The sequence below is a fragment of the Grus americana genome, chromosome 2 (assembly GCF_028858705.1).
Source record: "Grus americana isolate bGruAme1 chromosome 2, bGruAme1.mat, whole genome shotgun sequence".
NCBI lineage: Eukaryota > Metazoa > Chordata > Aves > Gruiformes > Gruidae > Grus > Grus americana.
This window is the reverse complement of record NC_072853.1, coordinates 21859375-21881707: the sequence shown is the minus strand read 5'-3', so window position 1 is coordinate 21881707 and position 22333 is coordinate 21859375. Positions and strand designations below refer to the sequence as shown.

Below are 22333 nucleotides of genomic sequence, written 5' to 3'. Positions count from 1 at the left end.
GTGTTTTATGCAAGACCTATGTACACTTTGAGAAAACTCTGCTACAGCTACTGCATTGATTCAAGTTAATTCAAAATAGGAAACTTCAGGAAGCCCCATGGATATTTTAAGAAGTGTAGAAGTAGTATATATCTATTTATATAATTAAAAAAAATAGAGAAACAGGTGTAAATCTCTAAGACCCAAGCTAGTATTTCTATCCCCTCTCTTTGGAACACAGATTTCCCCCCCCCCTCCCCCCTTCTACAATATCTGCTATTAATCCTGTGATTCTTGTCCTGCAAGAATGATGCTGGTGCTCTACCTCACACATTAGCATGAATACACCTGTAAAAAGGGTTTAACACCTTTTATTTTAGACACTATGCAGTGTCATAAAAATAAATTTGCAAAAAGTTTAGTCTCTTTAGTCACAGTATCTGTAAAACACAGTAACATATTACTGCATTTTTTCATAACAGCACTAAAGCATTTATCATGATTATAGCTTTATTGTGTTAGGAACAGTACAAACAAGAAAAACAACTCTTGCTCCACAGAGCTCACTACTTTGTGAAAACTGTATATGCTACATTTTTATCAAGTAAAGGAAAAGACAATAGAAAAGCACAATACATAAAACAATGTGAAATCTCAGCCCACCAGGTACCAAAACATAATCAGAGGGCAGTGCTTTACAGGAACCACAAGCACAGTCAAGAGGGTTTGAAGAAAGCAAACATGATGGCTTTGTGTTTCTGACGGACAGATCTACCCAAGCAGTGGGAAGCACAAAGGAAAGCATGGATAAACTTGAGTAATGTTAATAAGTGATAAAGCTATCAGTACTAAAGACCCACTGCAGATGAACAGGATAGTAAAAGCAAATGAAACAGAACTTTGACTTACACTTATCCTGTGGTAACACTCGTCATTGTACCTCACCTTCCCTCTCTCCCCCAAATCACTCAGAAGAAAGTTAAAAATTCTGAACACCTGTGGTGGGTTGACCCTGCCTGGGGGCCAGGTGCCCACCAGAGCCGCTCTCTCACTCCCCTCATTCACTAGACAGGGGAGAAAAAGTACAACGAAAAGCTTGTGGGTTGAGATAAGGACAGGGAGAGATCACTCCACTAATTGTTGTCACGAGCAAAACAGACTGAACTTGGAGAGGGAATTCATCTAATTTATTACTAGGCAAAACAGAGTAATGAGAAATAAAATCAAATCTTAAAACACCTCCCCCCCACCCCTCCCATCTTCTCGGGCTTGACTTCACTCCCGGCTTCAACCTTCCCCCCCCCTCAGCGGCACAGGGGGACGGGGAATGGGGGTTGTGGTCAGTTCATCACACGGTGTTTCTGCCGCTTCTTCATCCTCAGGGGGAGGACTCCTCTCATCGTTCCCCTGCTCCAGCATGGAGTCCCTCCCACGGGCTACAGTCCTTCACGAACTGCTCCTGCGTGGGTCTCTCCCATGGGGTGCAGACCTTCAGGAGCAAACTGCTCTAGCACGGGTCCCCCACGGGGTCACAAGTCCTGCCAGCAAACCTGCCCTGGCGTGGGATCCTCTCTCCACAGGTCCACAGGTCCTGCCAGGAGCCTGCTCCAGCGTGGGCTTCCCACGGGCCACAGCCTCCTTCGGGTGCCTCCACCTGCTCCGGCATGGGGTCCTCCACGGGCTGCAGGTGGAATCTCTACACCCTCTCATCCTTCCTCCATGGGCTGCAGATGGACAGCCTGCTTCACCATAGTCTTCACCACAGGCTGCAGGGGGATCTCTGCTCCGGCGCCTGGAGCTCCTCCTCCCCCTCCATCTGCACTGACCTTGGTGTCTGCAGAGTTTCTTACATCTTCTCACTCCTCTCTCCGGCTGCAAAAGCCCTCTCTGTTTATTCCCTTCTTAAATATGTTATCACAGAGGCGCTGATTGGCTTGGCCTTGGCCAGCGGCGGGCCCGTCTTGGAGCCGGCTGGCATTGGCTCTATCAGACACAGGGGGAGCTTCTAGCAGCTTCTCACAGAAGCCACCCCTGTAGCCCCCCCGCTACCAAAACCTTGCCACGCAAACCCAACACACCACCAAAGGTAAAGGCTTGTCCCTTTCCCAAAGTGGCAACTTCAGGAAGCATTTGGGCAAGTCTGAATTACATTAATTGTGCTGGAGGTAGCTACAGAGACAGGAGTGCTTATGTGAAAACAGCTGTAAAACAGTAATGACAATATAAAGATAGCTAACACTGCCACCTTTATATGCGATGAAAAGAAGTGTACATCTAACAGCCAGAATACTTCTTTTCATATTACATCGTACTATAGGGTACTGGAGCCTCTTGCCACAAGGATTCCCAGTAGTTAGGAAAGATAAACACCATCTTTTGCTATCAGGAACTAGAAACAAGAGTGTTGGATAGTACTATGACTCCACAATTGCAAACTGGAGCAAAGAAATCCTTTCTGTAGAGTTGAATAAGCATTTGACTTGACAGTCAGTTTAGGCAGCTGCAATTCAGCAGACTACAGCACCCTTTCAAGACAGCCATAGTTTACAAAACATTAGTCGAAGAGGGCAGAACAAAGTTTGTTTCAAAACACTTAAGTATATCTTTCCCTGCTGTCAAACTACATCCCTGAGATGCACAAATTACCACTGGAAAACTTTGAATGTGTTGAAGTGGGCACACAGCTATATTACTATATGGATTCTAGTTTGGGGTTTTTGCAAAGTTAGTATTTGTTACAGAAATTAAAAGATCACAATGACTTGTAGATGCCATCATTTACAATAAAGGCTGTTTGTATGACCCTAAACACACTTTCCATGCCCACTCTCTATAGAGCCAGTAAGAAAAAGTCTCACATTGTACAAGTCACAAAATCCCAAGTTTTATTACATTACAGTAGCTCTAAGAATGCAAGAGAAGTCCCGCATCCTTCAGCTTTATCTTACTGTTTTTCGTAACACAGAATTTGAACTACATCCTGCATTCCTTCTCAGACATGCACAGATGCTCCCACCATGAGCCTCTGTCCACCATACACGTGTACCCCAGCGCAGGAGAATCATCATTTCAGTCAGAACACTTTGCAAGAAATTGGAAACATCTATAAAATTCATGATACACACTTTATTTGTTTATCTCTGGGTCAAATAAACCCAAATTTGGTATCTCAATGCACTCTGAACTTTCCTGTTTTAGATGTAAGTTCATAGCAATTCAAAAGAGGAAACAGATTTCCAAGAAATTAGATAGTTGAAATAGGCACATGTACAGAGGTGTGAACTGGCCTATTCACTTTCACCTAATGTTACCACCGTAATGGAAAACCCCTATGGAGATGAGTGACAAAGAAATAAGCTGCCCCCTTTCACCCCAACACAGCCATACTTGGGACTGTACCATCCCTCTCAGCTTCAATATGGCTGGTGTGAGGCTGCCGATTTCCAACACCCCTGTCCTCGAGCTTATCCACGTGCCAGTCCCACCGGCAGAACCAGGAAAGGGGGTTCACACAGGCACGTGCTCCCCAGCCCCTCCAGGTCCTGGGATGTTCACCAAGAACCACACACACACACACGTGCACGCGCTCTCTCTGGGACAGGGTTCCTGTGACAAAAGCAGTAATAGGAAGAGAGGCTTAAACATAATGAGAGGAATGAACACGTTGGAGAAGAGAATGTGATCTAACAGGTATTTCCAAAATCCTTATCACCATTTACCCTGACATTCATATTTATATAATTACATTCCAGTACACTACCCTAGACCTAGTACACCTTTTCTCCACTTTTGCCTTGACACAAACTCTTCCTTTCTCGACCAAAACATATTCTCACTACACGTTTACATGAGTCATTAACTTCCTTCCTGAGAATAGTTTTAACAACTTCTTTTTTTCTCCCTGCACTCCAGCTTCCTAAAAAAATCTTATTAAATACATGGGATGCTATACCAAAACCTGTTTTGGCTCTTCCTCTGAGGAAATCCCCACCAGGAATCATTCAGATAAACACCAGATGACTGAAGGTCAAGTTACATAATTACTGCCCACTCCTCTGTCCACCCACTTCACAACCAGATACTCCAAAAGCCACTTCAGCTGTTTAGTTTGTGCATATTCACTGTTATCTGGTGATCTGAATATCAGCTTGAGCCCAGTTTCCCATGGATCACACAGCATAAGAGCAGTTGTGCACATCTGTACATTCCCCACAACTTCCAAATACTTTGGACTATTTCTACCACATCTGGCAGAAGAGTAACAGTCCCAAAAATGGATTTAGTAAGAATTTAGTAAGAATTTCACGAAAAAATTAAACATTTCTACTTCTGTTCGAATGTAAAGGTTTCATTGTAAAATTTGTTACTAAACATAAGAGATTTCACACAGAATACAATAATCCATGAGAAAAAAAAAATGTTCTACCTCTCTGCTTCCAATAAAAGACAGCTGGTCTGAAGGAGCTCTCTTAAGAGGCAGCGGCAGATCATCACTAAAGCTTTTAAAGCAGTCTGCATCCATTCGGTTAAGAAACAATAGCAAAAACATACAATGGACTGTGCTTCTTATGAGCAGAAGAGGATTGGCATTTCGGGGATGAAATCAGTTGGCAGTTACATTTGTAAAAACAGACAAGGGTAGCAGTTGGAGTTTTAAATAAAGTAGAACAGACACGTTGCTTGCAAAGTAGCCTATTTCCAGTTAAATGAAAACTCAGCAACTGCATCTTTCCCAAAAGGGTGCTCTTTGCATTTAAACACTTTAGGACCACCCTACACCGATAATTGAGACTTCTCTGAAGAGCAATTCAGATCAGTAAGTCACATTCCTGTTGCCTCTCATGCCCTTAATAAGCCTGACTTTTCCCACAGACTCTGCCTTAAGTTAAGCCAAACCAATACTCCCCACTTCACATTCACACATAAAATCAGCATAGGACCAGAAATGTGGAATAACAAACTCTATTCACGCACAACCATGGAATAGCTATTTATTTTCTGTGCTTCAGCTTCTACCCTGCAAACAACGATACTTTACAGGAATACTGTCAGTGTGAGGGGTTATTAGTCTATCTTAATACTTAAACCCCAGATAATAAAGAGCTTTTAGGCATCTACACAAAGATTATTTTAAAAGAAAAATATTCATTGAAGGTTTGTTCCCAAGCATGTCACATCAGTAAAGCACTGTAAATTTAGATGTGAGTTAGGTTTATAATATTCTTTTGGTATAAGCCTATTTTTAAGAAGAAAGCTCAGTACCAGCAAGTCACTGCTTGATACACAAGGGTTCTTTTACAAAGAGATGCCACATACGAAGTAACAGCCAGCTAGGGAAAGAAACTCAAACAGCAGCTATTTGTTGGGACACTCAGATTCAACCTGTGTATGAATGAAACAAAATGATATTTTGAAGAAAGGGATGAAGAATGCTTTGGAAAAATAGCTATGTGAAAAAGATACTAGTTTTTATGTTAATACCATTTACCAAACGTGACAGGCAGTTGTATTCTTTTGGATGTAGCTTCTTTTCAATTTGCATGAAAAGCTTTGTTACACTTGTGCATTGATGAAAGCAGATTACATCCCTTACAATTCCTTACTGGCAACTCTGCCTAATGAATAATAATAAACTGCAGTTTAAGGGCATTGGTTTCACTGTGTGTTGGCTATTCAAAAAAGGAAGAGGATATCCCTACAAGAGGTACAGTTCTGGGAAAGAAGTGTAAAGGAAGTCTGGAATATTTCATGGTATCTGAGGTAATCATTCCTCATCTTTTATTGATAGTATATTCATGTACTACTTTCTAAAATTAGGAAGTACTTTCAAGTTGATATAGATTGCAAAACTGAAGAGCTAAGCTTATTTGTGATAAAGCAGATACTGTGAAGACAGAATACTTGCAAATTCTTACACTGTTGATACTTCACCACTGATTGTTATCCACTTGACTATTTACTGGATTTTCTTTTCTGGATCGTCTGCAGAAGTACTCAGAGGCTCAGCACTGACATTACAAGACAACTTTTACGTGGATTCCATCATTACCAGTGTTGGGGCACCAAGACAACATGATTTCTCAAGAGATCTGTGTATTCACTCTTCAAGTATTTCAGCCAGTTCAGTCCCCAGAAGGTAACTGTTAGGCTTGCTGTAGCTAAAAGTGATGGTACGGATGGTATTCCTGTTGGCCTCTGTCCTCTCAAAGCAAAACAAACTGTATAGGTTTCTAATGTCAACCACCTACAAGAGATAAACGTCCTACAATAATCCTGGGTGGGTAAAACTTTCAAATACAGCTTTTTATAAAGATAATTTTGAATGAATAAACACACCATTGAAAGTTCCTAAGGTCTAAAGTTAATTTCATGGCTGACAATTATCAAACTGCAGGTAACAATTTTACTACACTTCTAAAAGCATTTTAGCAAACATTTCAATTCAACTTTGATCTTATTGATGCCAGCAGTAAAATTCAAACTGATCACAACAAAGCACAGCAAAGTCAAGGCTGAGTGTGGATTAAAATTCCACACCCTACCCCTTCCAAATATGTATATACATATTCAAAGCAACCACAGGATTTAGTAGTATTTACACAAAATCATAATCGCATTGGAAAACCAAAGATTTACCTTGATTTTGTCAACTTCCGCTGACACAGAATTATGGACGAAGTCAATGACTAACTTCACTAAGGAAGGGGTAAGGCAACGGTCAACAAAACAGGAGACAACCTGAAGTTAGTCTTTGCTTAGGAAACAGAGTTGTGGATTAATCACAGAAGTTCCTAGCCTGCCGTGCACAAATACACAAATCCTATCTCTTGAGAAGTTTAACTGAAGAATACAGTACTTGGTAATATTTCTTTTAAAAAATAATCATGACCATGCTACAACAGGGGATGCTTCACTCCATACTGCTACAGAAAGGTTCTAAGGCTCAAATAGCTATGGGTTTCCTTTTTAAGGAACGTAGCTTGAAGAGAAAAATGAGTAAATTAGGCTTCAACGCACTAATTCAGCTGTAAAATAAAGGGTAAAAAAATTACATATATAGGCAGACATTCCACTCTATTAAAAGCCAGCCTGCTAACAAAATTCAGCACTTGCTCCTACACCCTTTTTAAAGGGAGGCACTGAATTTTAAAATAGCAAAAAATGTGACACAGCATGGTGACAAGTACAAGATCAATGTGAGACATATTGCCTACATGTTCAAATTTCTATTTATCTGCTTTTATATAGTGAAGTATATCCCTCAAGTACAGGTCCTTCCTGCTTAATAGCATATTTCCAGATATAGGGAGAAAAGCAGACCCGGAACAATGGAATCCCATAAACTGCAAAACACAAACTCCAACTACATCTCTAAATAAATTAAAATATCTTCAGATACTTCAAAACCACAAAGTACACAGTATTTCAGTACAGGCATGAAGGAGTTGCTCAATAAGAATCTGATGCCATGATCCTTACGTTCACAGCAATGAACAGAACTATGTTCAACAACTCACAAGTTTAAAGCTAGTTCAGACCTCCTTCCCATCAGAGCAATTCATCTCCCTTGAAAAAAACTGATATGATCATTTTACTTGAATAACACACACGTCTAAGAAATTGCATGTTTATTTCAAGTTAGGTGCTTTGAGCACTTTATTGGCTTCCAAATGTGCAGTATGGTCAGCAAGCAGGATCTCAGATTAAAAATTTAAATTCAGCTTTATTTTGGTCACTAATAATTTCTGAAAGCTATTGCATTTTATGCCGAATTCCTTCGTGTCCAACGCTCTAAATGGCTATGTCCAGAGTTCAGATCAACGTCCCTTGTAAAGCCACAAACTAGGGTCAGTTCCAGAAAACTGGTGAAAGAGATTCAAACGTAGACTTGCTCACTTGATTCCCACACACATCTTCCTGGCCTCCATGCTTTTAATTAACATTTTAAGACAGATGTACAGCTGAATATTTAATGATATTCATGGCAAACAGTCACTATCAAGCACCACTAGAACCTTCTGTTATTTAGGAGTGCAGAAGGAGGTCTCTCAACTCCCCAGCCACAACCTTAACTTTTCACTCTGGGCAGATCTGACTTGCAAGGGAGTCATCCCTGGGAGATGTCATTGCATAGGACAGCCTGCAGCACTGCTGCTCCTCCTAATCTGCACATTTATAACAAAGAATCTCTTACCCAGGAAAACTCCTCATCGACCCCAAAGTCACTACACACAAGCTGTGTGATTCCAACAGATAGTGGCGAAAGCAGACTGTGATCCTCACTAAGGGAAGAGCATAAAGGCATAGTCCTTCTCCCAAGCCTCTCTCATCTACAGTGTAAAGGTTAAAGGGCTGTACAGGCAGTACTGTCCCAGATTTCCACAACGGATGAAAACCAGAAAGCTAGTATTGTGGAGTTAACAAGAGATTAGTAACATTATCACTCAGCTTTGGGATACTGGATTGCCATTTACATGAGAACTGTGATACCACTGAAGCTTTGTTACAGCATGCACAAATGACGGACACAACAGATAACCTGAAATCAGGGACTGGAGTGAGACAAGCTAGACAACACCTAGGCAACTGGCACTGGAAACAGCATTAGCTGGATCAGCAGCAACAGGGAGGTCAGCAGTAACCGGACTCTAGAAACACACAGCTCCCAGGCACATCCAGCAGTAAAGCTGCTAAAGAGTGCACAACTGCCAAATGCCAGTATCACCCAGAAAGAGGAATACACAGCAGGGTCACAAAAAAGGACGTTTCAAAACACTGACGAAAGTATATGCTGAGTTACAAAATGCTTAAAAAATCTGTTTGTTCATCCACTTACTTTCTAAAGCGCAGGTAAAATGCAACAATCTATTGTTTCCCTAACATTCCCCTGCCTGAGGGTGAGACCTCATGCGACTCCTGAGCTCCTCCTGCACTCAAACCCCTTTTCTTGCTTGCTCCTAACTTGTAAGAGTAACCTCTTGACTGATTAGATGCTCACTCAGCCACCATAACACCCCTTAAAATAAAAGGGCTGGTTCCCTTCCTCCCTTCCACTAGCACAGCCTCTTAAACAACAGCTGCTCTCCCAGACAGCTTGGCTTCCTCTTCCACACAGAAGGACAGTTCTGCCACCTTTAGCCATGAAGGTGCTTTCCCAAGACGCTCCAGTCTTTCCCTGCCTTGCCATCCCAGCTCTCCAGTCTTTATGAACATCTCTAACCACAGACACTAGCTGAGCTTTAGCCACGGATTGGTTGCATTTTCAGCACCTTTAGATCAGAAACATGAACAATGGAAGGTGCTCTGATGAGGGAAGTAATTTCTACTAATTACACAACTACTCAAATCCATCCCAGTCAGTACTTCCAGCTGCACGTCATTGTGATCAAGAGACAGGTGACTGAGGATGTTATCATTCATCTTCCTAACTCACAAATAAGCATAGAAGGAAATCTTAAAGGTGCAGGAGCAGGCCGTCTTCATGTGCCAAAAGATGGGCTGGTGGGGAAGAAGACTTGCCTGGCTGAACAGAGAGCTTTGGCTGGAACTCAGGAAAAAAACGAGAGTTTATGGCCTTTGGAAGAAGACGCAGGAACTCAGGAGGACTACAAGGATGTTGTGAGGTTATGCAGGGAGAAAACTGGAAAGGGCAAAGCCCAACTAGAACTTAATCTGGCTACTGCCATAAAAGACAATAAAAAAAGTTTCTATAAATACATTAGCAACAAAAGGAGAGCTAAAGAGAATCTCCATCCTTTATTGGATTCGAGGGGAAACATACTGACAAAGGATGAGGAAAAGGCTGAGGTACTTAATGCCTTCTTTGCCTTGGTCAGACCAGTTGTTCTCTGGGTACCCAGCCCCCTGAGCTGGAAGACAGGGATAGGGAGCAGAATGAAGCCCCCATAACCCAAGGGAAAATGGTTAGTGACCTGCTACACCCACTTAGACACACACAAGTCTATGGGGCCAAGGGTCCACCCAAGGGTACTGAGGGAGCTGGTGGAAGTGCTCACCAAGCCACTTTCCATCATTTATCAGCAACCCTGGCTAACTGGGGAGCTCCCAGTTGACTGGAGGTTAGCCAATGTGATGCCCATCTACAAGAAGGGGTGGGAGTAGAATCCAGGGAACTCCAGGCCTGTCAGCCTGACCTCGCTGCCGGGGAAGGTTATGGAGCAGATCATCTTGAGTGCCGTCATGCAGCATGTACAGGACAACCAGGTGATCAGGCCCATTCAGCATGGAGTTATGAAAGGCAGGTTCTGCTTGACTAACTTGATTTCCTTCTATGACAAGCTGACCCACTTAGTGCATGAAGGAAAGACTGTGGATGTTGTCTACCTGGACTTTAGTAAAGCCTTTGACACTGTTTCCCACAGCATTCTCCTGGAGAAACTGGCTGCTCACAGCTTGGATGGGCGTATGCTTTGCTGGGTAAAAAACTGGCTGGATGGCTGGGCCCAAAGAGTTGTGGTGAATGGAGTTAAATCCAGTTGGTGGCTGGTCACAAGTGGTGTTCCCCAGGGCTCAGTACTGGGACCAGTTCTCTTTAATATCTTTATCAATGATCTGGGCAAGGGGATCGAGTGCACTCAGTAAGTTTGCAGGTGACATCAAGTTGGGCAGGAGTGTTGATCTGCCTGAGGGTAGGAAGGCTCTGCAGAGGGATCTGGACAAGCTGGATCAATGGGCCAAGGCCAGTTATGTGAGGTTCAACAAGGCTCAGTGCCAGTCCTGCACTTGGGTCACAACAACCCCAGGCAAAGCTACAGGCTTGGGGAAGAGTGGCTGGAAATGTGCTTGGCAGAAAAGGACCTGGGGGTGGCAGTTGACAGCTGGCTGAACATGAGCCAGCAGTGTGCCTAGGTGGCCAAGAAGGCCAACAGCATCCTGGCTTGTATCAGGAATAGTGTGGCCAGCAGGACTAGGGAAGTGATCATCCCTTGTACTTGGCACTGGTGAGGCTGCACCTTGAGTGCTGTGTTCAGTTTTGGGCCCCTCACTCCAAGAAAGACATTGAGGTGCTGGAGCGTGTTCAGAGAAGGGCAATGGAGCTGGTGAAGGGTCTGGAGCACAAGTCTTATGAGGAGCGGCTGAGGGAATGGGGATTGTTCAGCCTGGAGAAAAGGAGGCTGAGGGGAAACCTTATGGCTCTCTACAGCTACCTGAAAGGAGGTTGTAGCCAGGTGGGGGTTGGTGTCTCCTCCCAAGTAACAAGCAATAGGACAAGAGGAAATGGCCTCAAGTTGTGCCAGGGAAGGTTTAGATTGGATACCAGGAAAAATTTCTTCAGTGAAAGGTTTGTCAATCATTGGAACAGGCTGCCCAGGGAAGTGGTTGGGTCACTGTCCCTGGAAATATTTAAAAGACGCGTAGATATGGTGCGTAGGGACATGGTTTAGTGGTGGCCTTGGCAGTGCTAGGTTAATGGTTAGATGCGATGATTTTAAAAGTCTTTTCCAACCTAAACAATTCTATGATTTCTTTCAGAATATTTAAACTGATGTTTACATCATGGAAAGGAGAAATATTCTGCCTCCATACTTTTAAAAAATCATCAACTGTAGAAAAAAAAAATGTACTCTCCCAAGTCCAGTTACAAATATTTCCATACAGTTTAGACACGCATTTTGAGTTAAATCCCTGTGCACTCCCTCTGAGCACTTCTTCAGAAGAGAGCAAATGGAAAAATGTAATTGCTTAGTAGTATGAAGAGCAGACTGGAGTAAATACAAGAATATTATGAATAAACCAGCATGTTAATTAGGACTCTAGAATCATTCTTTCTTTGGAAAATACTGCATTTAGCTCTATGTGCAGGAAAAAAGGAGGGGAGGGTTAAAGCCTCCACTTAATACTATACAATAAGAGGAACAATTATATGGATTTGTTTACTGCATGTGACCTATTCATTACCTGTGTCAGTCCCAGTTACTGCAATATCCCTAACTGAAACTTTACTTTCTTTTACTTGAGATACTCAAAATACAATTTCATTGAAGGAAAACACCCTGTCAGGGTATACCAAGTCATTGGATTCTTATACACTTCACAAAGTGTAGAAAAAGGTGCTCAAAGTCTCATGAAAATTCATATATAGCTAAAATCTAGAAGCCAGAGCACATGAAAGCATGTTCCTTGCACAAGATGCATCGAGACTTCCATTTTCTGTTCTGAACTCATCTTCAGTTACTAAAAAGTTCTTTCTAAAGGAGCAGTTCCTTAAATGAGTAAGATCACTAAATTTTTAAGAGACATTATTGACTAGAACAAACTTATTACTAGCAATACTGTATAAATTAGAGGAAAAACAAAATCCTATTTTTTTTAGTGAAGGAACTATTCTCACTATCTGTACTTTCAGAGAGACCTATCTATGTCTCCCAATAGGTTCACACAAAGCTCAAGTAATAAAACCAAGTTGCAGAAGCCTCTACGAGAGTCATTTTTTCCTAACTTTTAAACACAAGCAACTTCATTGTAGACTTCCATCACATGCCAAAGTGTGCTCACACTGCTTGTTGGAGGATCACTCTACTGTTTTCTGGCTGCAGCTGACTTAAAAAGTCAGCTCTGATTACTCAGAGTCAGTCCCAGGGGCTTCCACTTAGCAGAGGAAACATCTCAGAGGTTAAGGGAAGGGTAGTCATGAATTACAGACACACAATCAGATGACTGAAAACATGCAGTTCACATCCTAATACGTAGTTCAAATGTACTTTCCACTTACAGAGAAACACAACTACTTCACTTTCATTGCTTTGCAGAAAGTTTAGAGTTCACTATAAGAGTGACCAAGTTCAGCTTTCTTGCACATCAAAAAATCCCACAACCAACTAAAGGTATCCGGGAAAGTACTGACAAGTCACAAGATGCTTAAATGAAAAGAGCGACCATCTTATGACAACTCAAGCTACTATACCAAATGTTTTTGTGTGACTTCTTCCCCCCACCCCCTTTCAAAATACACTCTACTTGTAAGCTTTCTTTATTTTGGGGGGCTCTTATTCTTGCTTCTAACTTACTTTTGATCCAGTAACAAATAAGTCAGAGGGGAAAAAAAAAAAAAATTCTAAACTTTTTTTCCTGACTAGTTTTTCCAGAAAGTTGTTCCTCACAATACAGATGAGAAAGTTATACAGGAATTCCCTCATAACCTAAAATTCAGACTGTCAACTAGAACAGCAGGAAAAAAAAAATCTAGCAGATAGCTAGACTTCTATCATCATCATGTTAACAATGTAGCAAAAGTTATATGCAAATTTAAAGCATCTGTTCAGAGAAACAAGTTGGAACCACAATTTAGAATAGTGCTTTTGAAAGTATTTGCACTGATCTGCCAATTATGCTAAATTTAGTAGTTTAAACTTAGATACAAGAATCAACACTATATATTTTGATGCAACTGTAAACCTTCATTGTAATAAAGCATTAGTAAAGTAACAACTGCAGCAAAAAATCAAGTGCAGAAAAACCCCAATGTAGTCAGAACACCACAATTCTTCAGAGTATGGTATTGTATAGCCTGCTGTAAACCATTTGGAGCATTTATTTCTACTGAGAGGATAAACGCAGGAACTCAGATCTACAACCAACTTCCACAGTATCAAATGCATTGGTACCAGTGTTTTATTACAACCACGTAAACTAAGTAGGCTGAATCTTGCTGACCAACGGACACCTCAGTAATAATCGGTACTGCAAAACGTTACAGCTAGTAATTCTGAAATGCGTACAAGCCAAAAAGATCCTGGGTTGTTGACAAGTCACACACTCTTTCAACTAACGCCTAGCTAGATATCTCAGCTGTTCCAATATTTAATATAATCGTTAACTACCTGGGACAATATAAATGGAACAACTAAAACCAGAAAATGCAGAGACATCTTGGAAAGCAAACCCACACTATTTATACAGTACAAACAGTAGTCATGAATTTTTAAACAATTTTAAGGAAATTAGTGAATTATACTTAACAAGTATGAAAATAATGTCTACAGCTTGGGAAACTGAGGCATATGGTAAAAGATAAATGATGTGTGCAGAGATGTACTGAACATACCAAAGATACCAAGTTTAAAAATTTGAGATCTGTTAATGAACCACAAGACTGATCACAAGTGCAATTTTTGGGCAGGACAAATATAAAACAAGGTATTTAGGGCTTAGTTGAAAATAATACTCATATAGTTTTCATCTATTTGATACTAAAATAGGAGTGACTAAAGCAAATGAGTCAAACAGATTCACCTGTAGGGCCCTGCCAGCACTAACCCAGCAGAGCTCTTCCTCTCCTAGCAATGACAGAAACTGCCAAAAGTGCCATGCTAATTATATGTTTTGCTCTGATGACAGGAATGGAGTCAGGTGGTTTCTGTCCTGATTCCTGTTATAAGTACTTCTCCGCTCTTCCTCTGGCTGATGACATTCTCATTTAGTGCATAATAACAACCATGCCAACTACCCTAGATTAAATTTTCAAACTCTCTTTGCTACAAGGTTGTCTAGGATGTAGTTATTTTCTTCTCCCCTTGAATGAACACTACTTTAAATATTGTCCACACAATCTCACATATACTTTGACCACAGATCTAACTATGGCTCTGAACAGCCAGTTGAGTATATATGTACTTGCACAAGTAGACATATGATCAACTTATTAGACATTATAAATTTCTATGCCATTAAAATCAGGACATTTTCACTTCAAGGACTACAAAACCATTCTAATAAATTAAATGCAGCAGTATTGCCAATAATACTATTTATAGCTTAGCAAAATAGATAGATCACTATCACAAAACTATCACTGAAGAGTGACATTCAGGAGTTTAAGGTACAATAATTTATTGAGCCAAGCCATTCCTTTAGGACAGTCTGTTCTGGCTCTATAGTTCAACTTTTTTAGAAAATTAAATAAACCAGCTGGCAGATTTTATTTGCTTACATGATTCAGGCTATTCTTTCAAACAAGGTGAATGAACCTGAAGAATTAGTTATTCTTCCTCATACATGTCAGTTTGCTAATGATGGTAAGTAAAATTTGGATCCTGACTGGTGAACTTTTATGACAATTTTACCTACTTTATCTTAAAAGCAAATGAACAATGAATTTTATACATAGTCTCGTTGTAATGTTAAGCAACATTTGTACCACAGAAACCTGGAATGGTTCTAACCCAAAACTAAGTGTTTTAAAGCTTACATAAGTGTAATATGTCTGTCTTTAACTGGCCAGAATAATGTCAATAGCATTGCAGTCTCAGTAGGAACATACAACATTGTTTCAATTACAATTTTTGGGAATAATAATTTTCTGATCTCTGCTAATGTTTCTGAGTCATTGGTGCTTCAAGAAGTACTCACTAAAGCCAAACCCATCCTGGAGATAAGGAGAATTAAGACTGATCTCTATCTACCCCCACATCTATCTTTGGACTGGTTTAGTCTTGCTATCCTACTAAATACTTTTCTTTGATACTTATTACATCTGGTAAAGCCAGAAGCAGGGAAATTTACCTACAGTACCACTGCATTGACTACTACCAACTATACAGAACACTATAAAAGTTTCCTGTAGTCTTCTGTTCTGTGGGACAGAAATTCAAATTGATATATCATGGTGACAAGTATAGTTAAGACTATAAAAAAATTTGACTTTGCAGAAATCTGAAAAAGCCGAGTACCCACACTTCCAGACTCCATTCCAAAGGAATGCATGTCGTAGCTTTTGCACTGTACCACCTCAGAGATTTTTCATAACTCAACCTCTGCTCTGGAACACCAATCCCTCCCAAACTGGTCCTGAAAATGCTGCATCACAGTATCAGTAAGATATGAACCATCATCCTGCCAAGGGTTAAATAAAAATCATACAAAACAGTAACATTAGGAATTTGATTCTCTAGCTTATGTTTTAATAAGAAAACAAGTAAGATTCATTTGATTTCCAGCTGATCAATCGTCAAACTTCGTTTTGAAAAACACTGCCCTCAAGAAGAGGACCAATTTCTCAAATTACATTTTTCCCATAAAGAAGCTACTTTGCACCACATACGGTTTTGTTTTGAACTCAGATAACTGTCAAGGCCTTTGGGATATGCAGAAATGTCTTCATATTTGTCCCAGTACAAGCCGTGCCAGGATTATATAGACACATACACAATCAATTCTTTCTTGGATATAAAACTCTCAAGCCAACAGGAAGGCCAGACATATATATTAAAGACAAATACCACTGCCCAACACCCTACCAAGCTATAATTCTCATTAGTCAGTGCTATTCCAATATTTCACTCATCAGTATTCCTCCTTCTCAAATTTTTATAATTATAGTCATCTTCAGAAGGAAGGTTTGAAAAATCCACTAACTACAGGGAAACAGAGAAACATTCTCTGGAGAGCTCAATGCCCACATATCAACCTTGGTAAATTTAGTATTTTAATTAGTGGAAAATTTGAGATATTATAGCTTTGCAACTACATAATGGAAGGCAACCACAGCGAGGCACCACTGCTTTTCCAAGCGTGCATTTACCTTGAGCACCCGCCTACTGTATTCAAAGCCTTAACACGCAGTAATATAATGATACCTACAAGGCCGTGCTCAGGATCAACATCACAGTCCAGAGCACTGCTGTCAGAAGTGCCTTAATCAAATTCACGATGATATTAAATCAGTTTAGTTCAGAAGAGCTAAAAGCAGTTGTACAGGAAGGTTAAATGCTTTAATAGGGAATAGTTCTCACTCCCACTTCCTTCTCCCAAAGGAAACAAACAGGAGAAACCAAAATGACAGGTAGAGATAGGGTTTTGCTGCACTTGCTTTCTTTTCTTTAACACTTGCTTTCACTTCGGATGCTCTAGCCTGAGGAGGAGAAAGTTCTTTTCTTGTGAGCAGCGAAACTGGTCAGAACTTCAGAGGTTTGTAACAAAAACTGTTAGAAACTAATGCCTCATGAGGATAAGGCAGCACACTGATCGAAATTGGAAGTAGCTTCTCCTTCCTGGCAGTGGCAATAATGATGGCGATGTGTTTCTCAGCAAGGCAGAGGAAACTTATGGAGCTTGCATTCTTTGTTGCAGTTTGGAAAGCCTTGATTAAAGGTCTATGACAAATGTTATTCAGCAAGAATTTTATTTGGTTGGTTTTTCTCTAACTGAAGATTGCGCTTGTGGTTTACATTTTTATAGTGGATATGCTGACAATATTGCCTAAGTTACAGCATCCCAATCCGAATCTCTCTACTGAAGTCAGGCTGATGAGGTATATCATAATTACCATTTTGACTTTTTACTTCGATTCTGTGGCAAGCATAATAAACTGAATACAGTGTTTGTTAAAAACCTTTGCACAGAAATTAAATTTCTCAAGTACACTAAGCATGCAAACATAAGGACAGCTTAATATATCCAGACTTGAGATTTTCCCTACCACTTCCTCCTGTACATTAGCCAACTCCTTTCCAGCTGTGCTTTCACTTTAGCTTTTGACACAGCAAATTTTTAAGTCTATATAGACATTAAAACTCTTTTCCTTGACTTTGTGTGCATTTAAAAGATTGGTCAGTACCTCACTTTGTTCATACAAGCAGGCTCCCTCAAATATTAAACCATACCAGCGTAACTATTCAGTTATGCGTACTGGTGTAACTGTAGCTCTGTTTGAAGAAGCCTACGTTACTTCTACTCGTGTAAATATGAAATGTTCTTACAAATTTACGTGGTACATCTACATTCAAGTGTTTGCACTGATCTTTGCAGCACAGGCATCTACTGGACAAAGCCCTTTGCACAGACAAATCCTAAATATCTTGATGTTCTGGCCCCAGTTTTGTTTTGCTAAACAGTAAAAGACATTCCAACTTCATATGCTCGACCACACGTTTAAAGCAAGGGGACCTACTTAAGAAACTGCTAAATCAGGGCCCCTGCTCTTGTCCTCTCCAGAGCAAGGCACGTGCCCAGCTCCGTGCCAAAGGCTGCTTCTCGCGTCGGGGACCCACAGACACAACCTATGCTCGAGTTCATAGAACAAACACAACTCCGTGAGAAAACATGCGATGACGCTCATTGTCAAGTAGCTATGTTTTGATCTACCATTTATTACTGGGCCATTCACATACTGTAAAAACCAACGTAAATACATTCCTTAACACACTTACACAAGTATTTCTCATTGGCAGTTCTGTTTGAAGATGGGTTTATGGCCATAAATGAAATGCCATTTGGGTATGAACTGAAAGCAGGCTGAGCAGCAGCAAAGGTCCCTGGAAGGGCCTCAAGGCCTGCGCTGATGTGTCACAAACTCATCACCCTGCACCAGCCCCCCCCCGGCCCGCCTCGATCCGAGGGGCTCGTCCTGCCCCCAGGCCGCGTCTGTCCCAGCCCAGCCGGACGTGGAACATCTCCCAGGCATCCCCATTATCCACAGACAGGGATTATTCGTGACTCAGAGGATTTGGGGTTGGATTGTTTGCGCGGCCCCACGCCAACTCCGGAGTTCTCGGCAACCTACATCTGCGAGAGAGAAAGCCGAGAGCAACTGGGCCAAATCCCAGCCTCAGTTTTAAGGACTTCCCTGAGGAGATTTCCGCCCACCCCCACGGATACAAAAACCCAAGCAAACCGGAGCGAGTCCTGGAGCAGCCGAGCTCGGAGGGAGAACGGGGCTGGGAAAGATAATTACGGGGACACAGCAGGGCCGCCGCGGGGAAGGTGGCGGTAGCAGCAGAGGCGGCCCGGGTCCCGGGAGGCACCAGGGCCCGGGGCAGGCCGAGGGACCCTACCGCCGGCCGGGGCCGCCGCCGGAGGCCGGCCGGGAGAAAGGCCGCTTTGTTCCCCCTCCCCCGCGGCAGGCGGCCGCCTCCCGGCCGGGAGACGGAGGCGGACGGGTGGCGTCACTCCCCCGGTACCTACCGCAGCAAGAGACTACGAGGAGCAGGAGCTGCGCTGACCTCCAAGCCGGGGAGCTTTCTGCGCTCCCCCAAGGGGCCATAACACCAGCCCGCAGGGAAGCGACGAGGAGCCGGACCTGCCACCGCCGCGCCCCCGACACGGAGCCGGAGCCGCCGCCGCGAGAGGGGCCGGCCGCGCCTCGCCCACCGGAGCTGCTGCCTCGGGGAGCGCTAGCAGCCCGCACACCCGCGCCTCATCCGCCCGCCCGTCCGCGGAGCCATGAGCCGCCACCTCCGCCGGCCTCGGCCTCCTTCCCCTCGCTCCGCTTCCTCCTCCCCGGCTGAGCTCCGCCGCGGCTGCGCACTGGCGGCCCGAGCGCATGGAGTCGCTCCCGGCATCCGCGGGCCGGGCGGGCGGGGCGGAGCAGCGGCCTCCAGACGGCGGGGGAGGGCCCGGGCCACCACGCTCCGGCGTGGCACCGCCCCGCCGCCGCCGCCGCCTCCCTCTCCTCCTCCTCCTCCTCCTCCTCCGCCATCGCCGTCGCTGCTGGGTTTCGGCGAGACCTTGGCAGCGCTCCGCTCGCCCCGTCCCGGGAGCTGCGGCGGGGGCAGCGTCCCTCGGGGCTGGGCCCTGCGGGCCGGCCTGACCTCCCCCGGGCCGGGCCGCGCCGCCGTGTCGCTGACCGAGGAGGCGGCCGCCGAGGAGAAGAGTTCAAACGGGGGAGGGAGGGTGACTCTTCCCGTCAGTGCGGCGGCAGAGCAGCCTGGATTCCCGGCTTACAGGCAAAATAACGGAATGGGTATTTGGGTGTCCTGGCTCTCTGCCCTGAAGAAAACTGTGTGAAATCAAACCCAGTCTCTAAAGCACAGAGACACCCCGGCAGCTGGCGGCCGCTGCGTTTCTGACCTTCAAATCATTTCACCAGTGAGACCCATAAACTACCCTGGGAGCAAAAAGCGTAACCGCTGTAGATGTGTAGCATCCAAAATTATGGATCCCATAGAAATTCCTCGTGACTTTTTGTTCAATTACGATTGCAGTCTTTCACCCTTTAATGACACCATTTTCCTGTTGCACAGTTACCTTGTTTAACCAAGTGTCAAAAGCAAGTGGGATTCACAGTGCAACTTCTATATTTAGCTTGAATTTCGCAGTGCCTGGTGCAGACTGGGAGCAGTGTTTATTTCCTCTGTTCCACTAGATGAACTATCTACTTGGAAAAAGAAAATATTACCAGTCCTAAGAAAAGCAAAAGTTAACTTACATTGGTAGAGCTTTGTAGCTACACCATGAGAACGTGTGTTGGATCGGACCAGAGTTCTTGCTCCGCAGATGGTGATTGCTACGGAGAATGCTCTATGCTATTTCTCCTTATTCCTCTCTTTTTTTCATAGAATCATTTAGGTTGGAAAAGGTGCATAAGATCATCGAGTCTGACCATTAACCTAGCACTGCCAAGTCCAGCACTAAACCATGTCCCTAAGCACCACATCTGCACATCTTTTAAATTCCTCCAGGCATTGTGACTCCACCACTTCCCCGAGCAGCCAGTTCCAGTGCTTGATAACCCTTTCAGTGAAGAAATTTTCCCTAACATCCAATCTAAACTTCCCCTGGCACAACTTGAGGCCATTTCCTTTTGTTTGTCATTCTCTGATTTCTCCCACATTTATTTCCCAATCCCCATCTATTTGGGAAGGAAGAAGAGTATATTGGGGGATGTCTTTTTAGGGGGGGAGGGAGGAGAGGTTTATTTAAGGGTGAGCATCTGGATGAAGATGCAGCATTAATAATAGTCACCAAAGAAGGAAGGTAAACCTCCAACTGTCTGAGAAGTTGTGGTTCAGGAACACCCCATATTAAAGATGGTATCATTGAGTTTTAATAGCCCTCAGTGGAGTGGATTAATCTTCAGGAAATTTGTTCAGTTGCAGTTTGAACCTATGAGGGATGGGACTGTTCACCTCTCAGAAGTGATGAGTATGCATACAAAATTAATGCTTTAAGGGAGAAGAAAACACAACCTTTATTTACAGGTTTATATAAGGCATTCACAGCATCTTAGCCAACAATCTTCTTTGCTTCTTTCCACTTGCAAGTCTAACCAACTTCTTCAGTGAAACCTCAGATATCCTCTTTTCCACCCAGTGTATCCCATTCCTCTTTTTGTTTGTCATAATTAACAATGGGGCACTGGAAGGATGCTCAGGAAGTCCGGCGTGTAGCCACTGAGAGCAGCATTACTGCTTTTATCAACAGACACCACACGGAGCCTGTAAACACACAGGGACTTCCAACCCTCCCACAGTAATTACGGCTGTGCATGCTGGGTGGAAGTCCTTACTGGAACCTGTTAAACTCTGCCATAGAGATAGGTCAACATTAAACTAATCAGGACATGATGGACCAGTCCTCCACTCCTCCCAAAGTTATTTTGGTCTGACTAGTTCAACCCAGTTTCTCCCACCCAGTCGTATGTTATTGAGAGAAGTGATGCGATATGATTCTCTTTCCATAGATTTTAGTTGCACAACAAAGAAGACAGCAGTAATTACCTTTTCAGATTAAGTGCTGTTCCAAACGACCCAAATATATCTGTTGGCAAAACTGATTTCGATCACTTGCACAAACTACTGGCTACTCATTACCATGTACCCAGGTTGATTGTTCATGGCTGCGGAGAGCAAAGCATCAACCCCGACATCATGGGCTTAACTTTAACATTGTTTTCAAAGACACAGAGCGAAGGATCATATGCAAAAGGGTCCTGCCTCAGTACTAGATGAGCTTGGCAAGCAAAAGGTGAGATACTGAAGTCATAATCTAAAGAAATAACTTCTGCAGGAGCAGTTTGCCTGCATATGAGGTGAGCTGGATCTTCTAAGTCCAGGAAAGAGAATGTGTTGGTAGTCCAGATAAGACACTCAAGATGTCAAGCAACATCTTCACATATAGTCTCACCAAATCTAAAAACTTTAAAGTATTTCAAAAGAGTTATTTTCCAGCAAAGTTGTCTGAGTAAAAAATCTTACTCCTTTTTTTGCTGCTCCTTCTGTGGCCTCTGCTGAGAGCTGTCTGTCTTAATCTCTTTGATGTTTTGGGCAGAAAAATATTGTTTCCCCTGTGCTTGAAAAGTACACAGTAAATCATAGACATAACTTTATATAAATGAGATTCTAATCATGACTGTGGATTTTGGGGTTTTTTAACTCTTATCAGAAGATGACTACTAAAAGTTTATCAATAGGAATAATTTTAAGCTGGCACAGAAATTGACACCATCTTTCTTTTGTATTTGAAGGCAGGTAAGATAAAACATCCTGAAAGTGCACACATGGTTCACCTTGAACCAAACCAAGCTCGTTGTAACAACAGGCAGTCATTCTTCTGTCTGAAGCTCAAGGTTGGCACATGAAGCTACTGAAGCAGCTTCAGCAGGAATTATCAGGCACCC

The 22333-nt window shown here is 42.9% G+C and overlaps 1 protein-coding gene across 1 annotated transcript in view; it reads right to left on the bottom strand.

The window, feature by feature from the left end:
- LRP12 (LDL receptor related protein 12) overlaps window positions 1–19274 on the bottom strand; it is a 53771-nt gene extending 34497 nt beyond the window's left edge. The window contains exon 1 of the mRNA XM_054818508.1: window positions 18901–19274. Within this exon, the coding sequence (XP_054674483.1) occupies window positions 18901–18979 (79 nt within the window). The 5' untranslated portion in view covers window positions 18980–19274. The remainder of the gene's footprint in view (window positions 1–18900) is intronic.
- Between the last annotated feature and the right edge of the window lie 3059 nt (window positions 19275–22333).